General features: G+C 31.6%; 1 protein-coding gene across 1 annotated transcript; it reads right to left on the reverse strand.

Annotated features, from left to right (window-relative positions):
• Positions 1-320: 320 nt before the first annotated feature.
• Positions 321-7,298, reverse strand: LOC114323559 (putative aldo-keto reductase 4). Its single transcript, XM_028271188.2, has 5 exons — positions 6,871-7,298; positions 6,567-6,767; positions 1,686-1,858; positions 1,498-1,600; positions 321-862 (listed from the first exon to the last, which is right to left on the reverse strand). The coding sequence occupies exons 1-5, from the start codon at positions 7,081-7,083 to the stop codon at positions 527-529; spliced, it is 1,026 nt and encodes a 341-aa protein (XP_028126989.1). The 5' UTR covers positions 7,084-7,298; the 3' UTR covers positions 321-526.
• Positions 7,299-12,860: the final 5,562 nt, after the last annotated feature.

Consider the following 12,860-nt stretch of genomic DNA (forward strand, 5'->3'; position numbering starts at 1 on the left):
AGATTATTTTGTCACCTTGTAACTCTCAAGAGCAACTATTCTCTCTCGATAGTGAATTCTTCTTTTCACGTGTGAATGTAGACTAAGGTTAAACCACGTAAATCTTGATATCTTACAATTGTTTCTCTCATGAATTTACTTAGTTTACATAGTTCTTCTATTCCATATTCAAAACCATCAACTATTTTGATATTATTTTATTGTCGGCGGACTTTTCGCACAACAATCTACATTTAATTTATTTGATTCATTTGGTTATTTGTGGACTTGATATATTTTCTTCAAACATTAATAGAAGTGTAATTTAACCAACCATAAAATTAACCACAGAAATTTTAACTCCTTTTATTTATAGCTCCAATGGTGATGGACAAAATGAAGGTCCCTTCCCTGCTCACATCAACCTTAACATGGTCTCACATAAAAACCAAATACAGATTACACACACTCCAAAAACAGAGGATCACAAAACCAAGTTCTTTTACAACTCCAAAGGAACAACCAACACAAGTGAAAGATGTATTTCTTAAGATGTCCATGAGGACAAGGGTGGGGTGTCTGAATTCTTCCAAGTAGTCAGGCCCTCCCCATACCTATCTCCCTTAACTGCATCAGCTGATGCAATGGATTCAAGTTCAGCCATTTCTTCCGGTGTCAGTTTTACTGACAAAGCTCCAATGTTCTGATCCAAGTTTGCAATCTTGGTGGTGCCGGGAATAGGACACACGTCACTTCCTTGGTGATGAACCCATGCCAATGCTAGCTGCCCTGGGGTGCACCCCTTCTTCTCTGCTATTTCATTAACTTGCTCAAACATCTTTTTGTTATGCTCCATATTCTCCGGCTGGAACCTTGGTAGATGCTGCAAAAAAATAAAAAATAAATGATATACAAGATTCAGCATCAAAACTGTGAATCCGCCATTCAGAGATTGATCACGTAAAACAAGCTCTGAAGTTGAATCACAACCCAACACAATGACTGTTTTCCCAATGGATTAAGAGAGTTTGAAGGATGAAATAAACGTAACTACATCCACAATAAAAAATTTGTGCCAAAAGATAAAAAGCGAAAAGTTTTTTATTGAATAGTTACACTTGTTGACAAAGTTCACTGGAATGTGGTTTAATACAAAATCCAAGAAGCACAAAAGTAATTTATGCCAAAAGATAAAAAGCGAAAAGTTTTTCATTGAATAGTTACACTTGTTGACAAAGTTCACTGGAATGTGGTTTAATACAAAATCCAAGAAGCACAAAAGTAATTTATGCCAAAGAAGCAGAAAACATACAACTGACTGGCTATAAAATTACAATTTCAGTATAAAAGGACTTTAATAAGTTTTATATACAAAACTTTCACTAACAAGCGCTCCTCATTTTTAGAAAACATGGTGCATTTTATCAGCTTATAACATCGGTTACTTTTCTACAGTTTGCACAAAGAAAGTCAAGACTATTCACAACAATGTTATGACGACATTAACATTGCACAAACCTGGCGGAAGTCTTCATTTGCAAAATTCTCAAAAAGCTTGGGACCTGATGATAAAAATCCTCTCCCTAAAGGACTGTATGCAACGATCCCAATGCCAAGTTCTCTGAATAATCACAACGGATATCAAATTAGCAATTTGGATTTCTTGTTATTCCCTAAAATGTCATTTAGCAGAATAGATGCCTCACCTGCAAGTAGGAACTATTTCTTCCTCCACATCTCTTGTCCATAAAGACCATTCCAATTGTATTGCTGTAATTGGATGAACTGCGTGAGCTCTTCTGATTGTTGAAGGAGAGGCCTCAGATAGACCAATGTACTTTATTTTACCCTCTTCAACCAGTTTCTTGAGTTCTCCCATCTGGTGAAAAGATGGGTTACAAAAAAAAGAATCAAAGAAAAAAACAAGTAAATCATTTTGGAGACGTGCAGAAACATGTATACGTAAAGAGGAAGGGAAGTAGAAACAAGATTATCATGCTACTCTACCACAACATAATATTGGTATATGATCAAACAATTTGGATGCATGCTTAACTTAAGAAAGAGTGCACATGATTGTAATCCAAAGAGTATGGTTTGCCTTCGTGGGTAATTGATCTCCAAACACGGGAGTTTTTACTTGTCTATTAGCTTGATTGATTCCAACTGTTTTAAAAAATTGCAGCACGGTGGTGAGTTGAGCCAGAACACAACTCAAGCCTGTCCTAATTACTTGGGATCAGCTACATAAATCCAGTTCTCCAATGGATTTTATTTGATGTCATCTCCCCAAGTAAAATATAGAACAAAACCCAAACGGCTTTAAGAAAATTAGATAAATCAGCAAGGGCCTGTTTGGTCATCCCAACAATGTGAAGTTGGCCCCAGAATATAATTTGAATATCTACAGAAGTTAGATAATTAGATTTGTTTGGCTGAAAAAGCACAAGTTGACAAAGCCCTACTCTCTTTATGAGTATTTAAATTCAGTTATTTCTATTAGAATATATAATAATTTTAAAATAGATTTGAAAGATTCAATGTTATTCCATTGAACAGCTACACAAATTTGAACTATCTCATTTACAAATTGAAAAAACAAAATGGAATTAATTGATTTAAGATGGATCAATTCATGAGGCAAATTTGGCAGAACCAAAGGTGCCATATAAGCTTTATCATGCAAGTGGAAGTGCAAATCTTGTCATGTTAATTAAAGCAATTTATACTCATCGATGACTATGGATGGCAATTGGGCATAGAATTCATTGAAGAAACACAAATGCTAGTAACTAAAAGTGAAGAGCTGAAGTAGGAACACCCGACAACAAAAAATGGGGAAGAATGTCATATGTTTGCAAATTTGACATCATCATCATCACCAAAAGGCAGGCAAAATACCATATCACAGTAAAAAGGCAAACTAGACAACATTGACTGAGAGAATAGCCAGCTCTCAATTGGAAATGTAAACTATAACATAATACTGAAACAAACACAATAGAAGTGTATCAATAAATATTATTAACTTGGGTAAATTACACTTTTTACTGCTATAGTTTGACTCAAATTTTACTTTGATTTAATTTAATTTCAATTTGGTTCTTCTGTCCAAATTACTGTCGATTGTTTCTGCATACACACTTCATGAGAGACACTAGGGATGAGCATAATTTGGATTGGTTCAGTTTAGGAGTAAACAAAACTGAACTATTACTTAGAGCTTGTTTAGAAATTGACTATTTTAGTTGTTTTTTTACTTTTGACGAAAAAACATATAAAAACTTAGAGAGATGTGATTGTGTATTTTGGCTTTTTGGCTATTTTAATCAAAAAAACCATATACCAAACACCCAATTTCAAGAAATTTGGAACCAAACTAAATTACGAAAATCTTACAAACAAATTAGACCGAGCAATTAAAACGTGGTTTGGTTTGGTTCAATTTAAAACTGTGATTTTTAAAAACTTTATCATCATTCACAAAAGGAAAATTGTAATATATACACCTTTGAAAGAGGTGTATCATATGCACACTAGTAATGTCATTTTCTTCTTCTTTAGTAATGATCAATTTCCTTTTTTAGTTATGATATTATTTTAATTATAACTCATGAGATCTTTAATTATACTCCATATTGTGTTTAGTTATGATATTGTTTTTAGTTATGACTCATAAAATTTAAAGTTATGCATATGATACAACACAGGATGTTTAATAGTGTTTCTCTTTACAAAATATCATTCACAACCTATGACTTAGTGCTTGTTTGGGATAGTCTATAAAGGACAAAAAGCCAAATAGTTACTAAAAAGACCAAAAAGTTATTACTATTCACCAAAAAAGTACAAAAAAAAGTACACAAGCCAAATTTGTATTGAAGTGAGGGTACAAGTTGACGTGTGAACAGGAACATGTTAAAAAAACAAAAAACTAACCCATAGGGGCCACCACGGTTTTCGTTTCGATAATCCAAACCGTTCAATGCGTAGAACTCGTCGAGTACTATATACGTATGTAAAAAATCACGTTGATCGGATATCGATAGCTATGTGATCAAATCAGATTTTTGCCAGCCGTTTATTTTCACCGTCCATTTTTTTGTTATACAAAACTGATTTGATCACATAGGTATTGATATCTAATCAACGTGATTTTTTACAGGCATATGGTACTCAACAAGTTCTATACATTGAACAATTCAGATTATTGAAACGAAACCCGTGATGGACCTCCACGGGTCCAACAGTACTCTCCAGTCCTTCATCGAACTAGGGGAAAGCCTCATCCTATACATATATATTCTGAAGCATGCCTACCCACCATCTCATTTCAAAGCAAGCCGTATTGGTTCCTTCAATCATCACTGTCAGTACACATAGGGCATACGGGTAATACAGTAATTTTATTATTTTATACAATATTTTAATACATTTTTTTTCACTACTTTTTTTTTATCTAAAAAAGACAAAAAAATAATCCCAAATAATCATCTTTTTTTCCACTACTTTTTTTATCTAAAAAATCAAAAAGTGCAACAAAACTAGTTATACCGTTATAAAAAACATGATTGCAAAAGTAAAAAATTACAAATTATGTATATATATAGGGAGCGGCTTGCTCTAGTCCAAAAATCGAACTGGACAGTACTGTTCGGCTCGTGAAGGCCCATCATGGGTCCCGTTTTGATAATCCGAACCGTTCAATGTGTAGAACTTATCGAGTACTATATGCCTGTAAAAAATCACGCTGATCGGATATCGATAGCTTTCTCTCAGGATCAATTTTTTCTCAACCGTTAATTTGTTCATTGTCTATTTTTTTTTTATACAAAATTGATTTGATCACATAGCTATTGATATCCAATCAACGTAATTTTTTATGACCATATAGTACTCGACGAGTTCTATACATTAACGGTTCAGATTATAAAAACGGGACCAGTTGTGACCCCCACGTTATACATTTAAAAATATACACTTTACATTTATACATTTAAAAATATAATATTTATAAAAAATTAAAAAATTCACTAAATATTAAAAATATAAAAAAATATATATGAAAATTCAATATAGTTTTTATATTTTTATATATTTATTAATGTTTTATAAATATTTTATCTTTTAAATATATCTGAAGTCCATAAAAAAGTAAAAAATTATTTAAAATTTTAAAAATATTTACTAAAAATAAAAAATCATAAAAAATTAATTTTAAAAAAATTAAAACCAGTACAAACGAAATGTTCAAATTAAAGACTACCCCTGTAGGCCGGACTAGTTGGCGAAGCGTAGAAAAAAGGCTACCCACCCAGCAAGAAGTGTAGAAAAAGACAAAAATTACTTATGTCAGCGCCTACGCATGTGAATAGTTTCCGGGCTATGGTTCGGATCCGTCAGTGTCGCTATTAATCAGGTCCGGATCCTTATCTGCCTACGGCCTATTTTGAGGTCAGGTTAAAAATTAATTTTTTATTTTATTTTATTTTATTAGAGAGGTGGTGTGATTAGGGGTATGTGTTGTACGATTCAAACGGTTTAAATCAAATGGTGGATTAGTGAATTAACGAATTGGCAAATCACCGTCTGGATGGTTTTGAGTGGATTGACAGATTAAAAAATATTTTAACTATTTATCAAGTATTTACATAATATAATACTAATTTGCATAAAAAAATTTACATATATATAACACAAACTAATTTTATATAATATTTTTCATATATATAACTATTAATTTGTAATAAATTTAACATTTTAAATTTCTCTCATACTCATTTTTATTTTGATATTTCATCAGAAGTTAAAATATATATATATATATATATATGTGTATTAATTATAGCGGAGTGGAGCGATTTTGAAGACGGATTATAGATTTTAAAATTTAATCCGCAGTTAGCGGATAAAACGGTACAAATTGATACTAATCAGTGCGGTTTTAGCAGATTAGACGGTATTTTGTATAGTCCTCGCTGTGATTTAAAAAAACTAAAAAGCCAATAAGTTGACTTTTAACCCAGTTGCTAATGAGGCCTACAATTATCCACAGAGGCTTAGAACTTGTGAATATGTTTGTTTTTAATTTTTTAGCCTTGTTTGTCATCTACTATATAATCCATCTTTTTATCTTTTTATCCTTTTTCCATCACATCACCTCTCTACTTTTCTGCACATCTTTTCGTAAAAAGACAAAAAGTACACTTTTTTAGTACACCCCAAGCCAACCCAATGTATAAAAAAGTAAAATAAGTGGTTGGTTTGGGATGTCCTAAAAAAGTGCACTTTTTGACTTATTGGTGGGTTTGGGTTGGGTTTGGGTTGGGTTTGATGTGATGTGTTAGAGAGGTGATGTAATTTAAATAAGATGATGTGACTTAAATAAGATAGTGACTTTTTGACTTTTTGACTTATTTAGTACATGCCAAACTAGCCCGTCCATAAAAAAGTAAAAAAATATTTAAAATTTTAAAATATTTACTAAAAATAAAAAATCATAAAAAATTAATTTTTAAAAAATTAAAACCAGTACAAACGAAATGTTCAAATTAAAGAGAGAGAGAGAGAGAGAAGCGGGGTTGAACCGTAATTTCAACGGGGACGCGGGTGTCAATCCGATGCTGGTAATAGAGATCGATACAATCCATGTCCAGCCTCTTCAAGCTCGCCTCACATGCTGCCCGTACGTATCCCGGATCACCTCGATTCTCTCTCTTTCCGTTAGCAAAGTGGATCCCAAATTTCGAAGCCAATTCAACTTTGTCTCTCATCCCTCCCTTGAGTGCCTGCTCATCAAAATCAAAATCAAAATCAAAATCAAGATCAACTCCACCATTTCTTATGAATAGAAATCAAAGAGTAGGAAATTGAATTAATAATAGGGGCGACCTTGCCGAGGAGGATTTCGTTGGTGTGAGGGCCGTAGAAGTCGGAGGTGTCAAGGAAAGTGACGCCGGAGTTGATGGAGTGGTGGATGAGTTTGATCATGTCTTCTTCCGGCTTTGGAGGCCCGTAGCCGAATGACATCTCCATGCATCCCAGTCCCTGTTTGGACACCTCTAGACCTTGTGATCCCAGCTTCATTCTCCCTACCTTCGCCATTTCTCTCCCTCTCTTGCTTCTCTCTCTAGATGTATTAGTCAAAGACAAATGTAGTAGTATAGATAGAGATGGTGTGATGAGCACTCAACTTTATAATGAGAGGAAAGGAGGATATGCTGCTCCTGCTCCCGGACAAATTCATGGGTGTCTGTCCAATTAGTATTTTTTTTTTTTTTTTTGGGGGGATGAAAGAGATGACCTTGGAAAAAATTAGTAAAGATAAAATAAGTTAAAATTATTAATAAAATAAAATTTTATATTTAAATTATAATATTTTATTTTTTTAATTATCAAATCAATTATAAAAAAAATTAACTTTTTTCAAATAATATTGGATCAAGGAGCATCAATCCAATATTACCATACAATCAATATGAAAAGGGTAATGTTATATAAGCTTAATTTTTATACAAAAGTTTCATACCAAATGACAAAATTATTTATGATTTTGTTTAATCAAAATATTTATTATTATATCTCATAATTATAAATATGTTATTATTATATCATGTTAAATGCATTTTTTATATAAATTCTGAGAAATTCTATTTGTAAATTATTTTTCCAAATAAAAAATTAAGGCACTAGATGGATTTGGCCCAACAATAGTCTAATTAGAAATAATACTGACCCCTACAAACACTTCACCTCCGTGACCCTCGCACAGGTGTGAGAGAAAAAGAAATATTACAAAAATAAAAATACACTTGATGAATTACAATTATTTGGAAGTCGTGTCCCCCAAAATGTGGTTCCAAGTATTTTGCATAGTCTAATGCCCCTGTAGGCCGGATTAGTTGGCGAAGTGTAGAAAAAAGACTACCCACCCAGCAAGAAGTGTAGGAAAAGACAAAAATTACTTATGTCAGCGCCTACGCATGTGAATAGTTTCTGGGCTATGGTTCGGATCCGTCAGTGTCGCTATTAATCAGGTCCGGATCCTTATCTGCTTGCGGCCTATTTTGAGGTCAGGTTTAAAATTAATTTTTTATTTTATTTTATTTTATTAAAGAGGTGGTGTGATTAGGGGTATGTGTTGTATGATTCGAACGGTTTAAATTGAATGGTGGATTAGTGAATTAACGAATTGGCAAATCACCGTTTAGATGGCTTTGAGTGGATTGAAAGATTAAAAAATATTTTAACCAATTATCAAGTATTTACATAATATAATACTAATTTGCATAAAAAAATTTATATATATATATATATATATATATATATAACATAAACTAATTTTATATAATATTTTTCATATATATAACTACTAATTTGTAATAAATTTAACATTTTAAATTTCTCTCATACTCATTTTTATTTTGATATTTCATTAGAGGTTTATATATATATATATATATATGTGTGTGTGTGTGTGTGTGTGTCTGTGTGTGTGTGTGTATTGATTATAGCATAGTGGAACGATTTTGAAGGCGGATTATAGATTTTAAAGTTTAATTCGTAGTTAACGGATAAAATGGTGCAGATTGATACTGATCAGTGCGATTTTAATGGATTAGATGGTATTTTGTACAGTCCTCGATGTGATTAAAAAAAAAGCCAAAAAGTCAATAAGCTAACTTTTAACCCAGTTGCTAATGAGGCTTACAATTATCGACAGCGGCTTAGAACTTGTGGATATGTTTGCCTTTAATTTTTTACATAAAGATGTATAAAAAAGTAAAATAAGTGATGTGATTAAATATTTTCACTTTTTGACTATTTTAATTAAAAAAACTAACATCCCAAACATTTCCTTAATACATTCACTGAAATTTCCTCTACACTCACATCCTTTTTTGAGTCCCGTGTTTGTAGGCTGTGTGGAGGATACATTGTGGGTGTTTGGTGTAGCTTAAAGACAACTTATTTTAGCTTTTAGCTTAATTTAAGTTGAAATTGTGTATTTGGCATAACTTACAAGGTAGCAACTTATAACTTATTGTAACTTAAATGTGAGGAAAAAAGTTAATTTTAAAAAGCATCTCAAGGGGTGCTTTTAGATTCAGATTATGCGGGTAGCTGAAACTAAAGAAGTCAAAATACTTAAATGTCATCTATTATTACAAAAGATTACCATTAAACCAGGTATATAAACCCCTATTCTACTCTCTCTCTCTCTCTCTCTCTCTCTTCATTTTACGTATAAGAAAATAGAGAGCTCTAGAGAAAACCCGAAGAACTTTCACGTTTTTGCCCAAATCAAACCTCAACCTGCGAATATCCAAAGTCGATTGAAGGCACCATTAACTCTGACAAAATCTGGAATCACTAAACTCTACTCCATATCTGACAAACTATAAGTTTTGACATTTTTTTTTTGTGCACAACCAATTATATATATATATATATATGTTTACACCATGAAAAAAAGTTGTTTAGGGTTTTTTTACTTCTTCTCTTTTTCAATGAACTAATTTGTGAATTTAAGTTATGATTTATGAAATTAGGAAAAATCATTTGAGTTTTAAGATTTTGTTTTTTTGATTTATAACCAGTTATATATTCATTAAGTAATACAGGGTGAATAATGTGGAGTATTATTACAAGATTGTCTAATAACCAACATTAAAACAGTGGATCAAGGAGCATCAATCCAATATTACCATACAATCAATATGAAAAAGGTAATGTTACATAAGCTTAATTTTTATACAAAAGTTTCATATCAAATGACATAATTATTTATGATTTTCTTTAATCAAAATATCTATTATTATGTCTCATAATTATAAATATGTTGTTATTACATCATTCTAAATACATTTTTTATATATAAATTCTGAGAAATTCTATTTGTAAATTATTTTTCCAAATAAAAAAATTAGGGCACTAGATGGATTTGCTCCAACAATAGTCTAATTGCCCCTATAGACCGGACTAGTAGTTGGCGAAATGTAGAAAAAGACACAAATTGCTTATGTCAGCGCCTACACATGTGAATAGGGATGACAATGGGGTTAATGGAGTGGATATTAATTCTCCATCCCTATTCCCTTATAATTATTTTTCCCTATTCCCCATGGGTGTGTTTGATTGGGGGATAAGGGGGGGATTATTCACTATTGGGATTGTAATTCGGGGGAGGCTCTTTATCTGCCGTTCGTTTTTTTTTAGTCCGCCGAACATGGAGTCCGGCCGGACTCCTTATCCCTCATACGGAGGACTATTGTATCCTGGGGGGTATGGGACAATTTTCGGGGGACTATTTGCTATTGAGATTAGGTGATGAAATGACCATTTTGACCCTCTACTATTTAATTATGCATTATATTTAGTAAAATTCAGTAAAATTTAAATGTCTCAATTTAAAAATAAAATAATTTTGTTTAAATTTTTATTGATGTTTTATTTATTTAATTTTTAAAGTAATTCTTATAGGTATTTTATTGATGCTTTATTTTAAAATTTTGTTTATAATTTATTTAATTTCATTATTTAAATTTTAATAGATGTTTAATTTAATTTCATAATTTAATTATTATTATTTTTAAAAATAAATTTATTTAAAATTTTAATTAAAAAAATAACATATATTTTTATTGATATTTTATTTATTTAATTAAAAAAAATAAATTTATTTAATTGTGCAAAAAATAAAATAAAATTAAAATTTTATTTAATCTAGCTAAAAAATTAAAATATTAAAGATATGTTTAATATTGCTATTACTTAGTAAACAATTAAAAAAAGGTAAAATAGTCTTTTGTTCATTTATCCTATCTAGTCCGTCCAACCAAACGTTGGATTCACTAAAAATAGTCATTTCCAAGTATCTAATCCCATGAAAAAACAAACACAGGATACATATCCAATCTAACCAAATAATCTGGGGGATTCACAGTCCCAAGACTCAAGTCCGATAGATTCTAATCCCCTCTTATCTAGTCCGTCCAATTAAATACACCCATGGGTATTATCATCCCCATCTCCTATTGGGTTTGAATTTTCTCCGACCCAACTTGACTTTTTTTTAATTATGTTTTTTAAAGGCTCACAACCAATTTTTTTTTTTTTTTAAGATTCATAACCAAAGCTAAATATACATTCAATTTTATTTTATTTTATTTGGCTCAACAACAAAATCAAATACACATTATTAACATTATCACATTATTCTTGTCAAATTTTATGTATATTTAGAAATTTTTAAATTTATTTAGAAAAATTCTATTCCTACAAAAAAAATCCATCTTCTTTTTTAATTTTTTTTTAATTTTATGCATCTCCTTCTCCTCTCTATTGGTTGATCTTCGATAATTTGAAAGTAAGTTTTTACTCTCGTTTCCATCTTCTTCTTCTTCTTCGTCTTTTTTAATTTTTATTTGCATTTATAGAATGAATTTTCTTATTTTAATATCTCCTGCAATTGTTTTATTGGATTTCTCTCTGATTTGATGGTAACCTTAGATTGAATTTCCTAATTTTCATCTTAACTAGTGATCACCTTAATTGAAATTCTGTACATTTTTGTCTTCAATTTCCATGTTTTGGTTATGATTAATTGTATATTTTTTTATCGATAGTCACAATCTTATTGCCGCTAGATTGTCGCCATTGTAAATCGCCGTTGCTGTAGTAAGAGAATGAGAGAGAGTGAGAATTAGAACTCTAATTGTAAAAAGAGTAGTGAAAACTAGGGATGACAATGGATAACCTACCCTGTGGGTATCTATGGAGACCCAACCCAAATACATTGGTTTTTCCCTTTTTTCTTGTTCGTCGAGAAGGGTAAGTGATATTCTTTAAATCTACACGAGGAATGGGTACCCACTAATTTCCCCATATTTTTTTTTAGGTACATTAGAAAATAATTTCTTCATATGTTTTCACTACTCTATTGACAATTAGAGTTCTAATTCTCACTCTTTCTCATCCTCTCACTACAGCAACTGCGATTTGCGATGGTGGCAATCTAACGGTGACAAGATTGTGACTATCTGTCACACCCCAAATCTGGGCATGACCGACCATGGCCCACAGGGACTTAGCCCAAGGCACACGTAAGCCTAAATATAAACCCAAAATCACAAAGAATAAATGTGATGATAGCCCATAAATAAATAAATCAAAACCCAATCCAATGACAAGTCAGAAGTATAAATGGTAAAACCAACCATAACCAACTTCTAAAAATATATACTAAATGGAACACAAATCGCCCACATATCAAAATAATCCTAAATGAACCTCAATAAAAATAAAAAGACATATGCACAAACTAGACATGACAACTAAAACAAAATAAATGAATGTCCTAGAGGTCCATGCAATTGAGTCCCCACTATGCCATGAGTCCACTCTAAATCCTTCTAACACCTAGAAATGATTAGCAACTAAGTCAGCTGATAGCTCAGTGAGTAGCAACATGGATAATAAATACAGTTATGAAAACAGGGTTCAATTCCAAAATAAGATATATATCACAGAAAACTAGATTGGCATACAGTTTGGTAAAGAGAATCTGTTTCAAAAAGAAAGTTCCACAATTCAACAGTTAAAATACTCATGTCTCTCAAGAACATGATAAATGGCATTTTTCACTTAAAATAGATTACAACTTGAACACCAATAATTTTCTGGGTACCAAGAAAATAACAAGTAATATGCCACACAGTTCTCAAGGCAATAAGGCCCATTGGATCCAATACCGAACTAAGAGTCATCCTCACGGTGGCAACCTGGGCCTTTTCTCAAAGACGATCCGATTGCAGGTCACCTATCTTAACCTAGGTCTTTTCCTTACAATCGGTGAGTACTAGAGTCATCACGGCCCAACC

Source organism: Camellia sinensis, chromosome 7 (genome assembly GCF_055761805.1).
Source record: "Camellia sinensis isolate YWXY chromosome 7, ASM5576180v1, whole genome shotgun sequence".
In the NCBI taxonomy this organism is placed as follows: Eukaryota; Viridiplantae; Streptophyta; class Magnoliopsida; order Ericales; family Theaceae; genus Camellia; species Camellia sinensis.

Excerpts from the sequence above, each read along its gene's own strand:
- LOC114323559 (XM_028271188.2), bottom strand. The coding sequence starts at position 7,083 with ATGGCGAAGGTAGGGAGAATGAAGCTGGGATCACAAGGTCTAGAGGTG. Across the intron at positions 6,768-6,870 it reads ACGAAATCCTCCTCGGCAAG|GCACTCAAGGGAGGGATGAG; the intron begins GTCGCCCCTATT and ends TTTGATGAGCAG. Across the intron at positions 863-1,497 it reads CAAATGAAGACTTCCGCCAG|CATCTACCAAGGTTCCAGCC; the intron begins GTTTGTGCAATG and ends ATTTTTTTGCAG.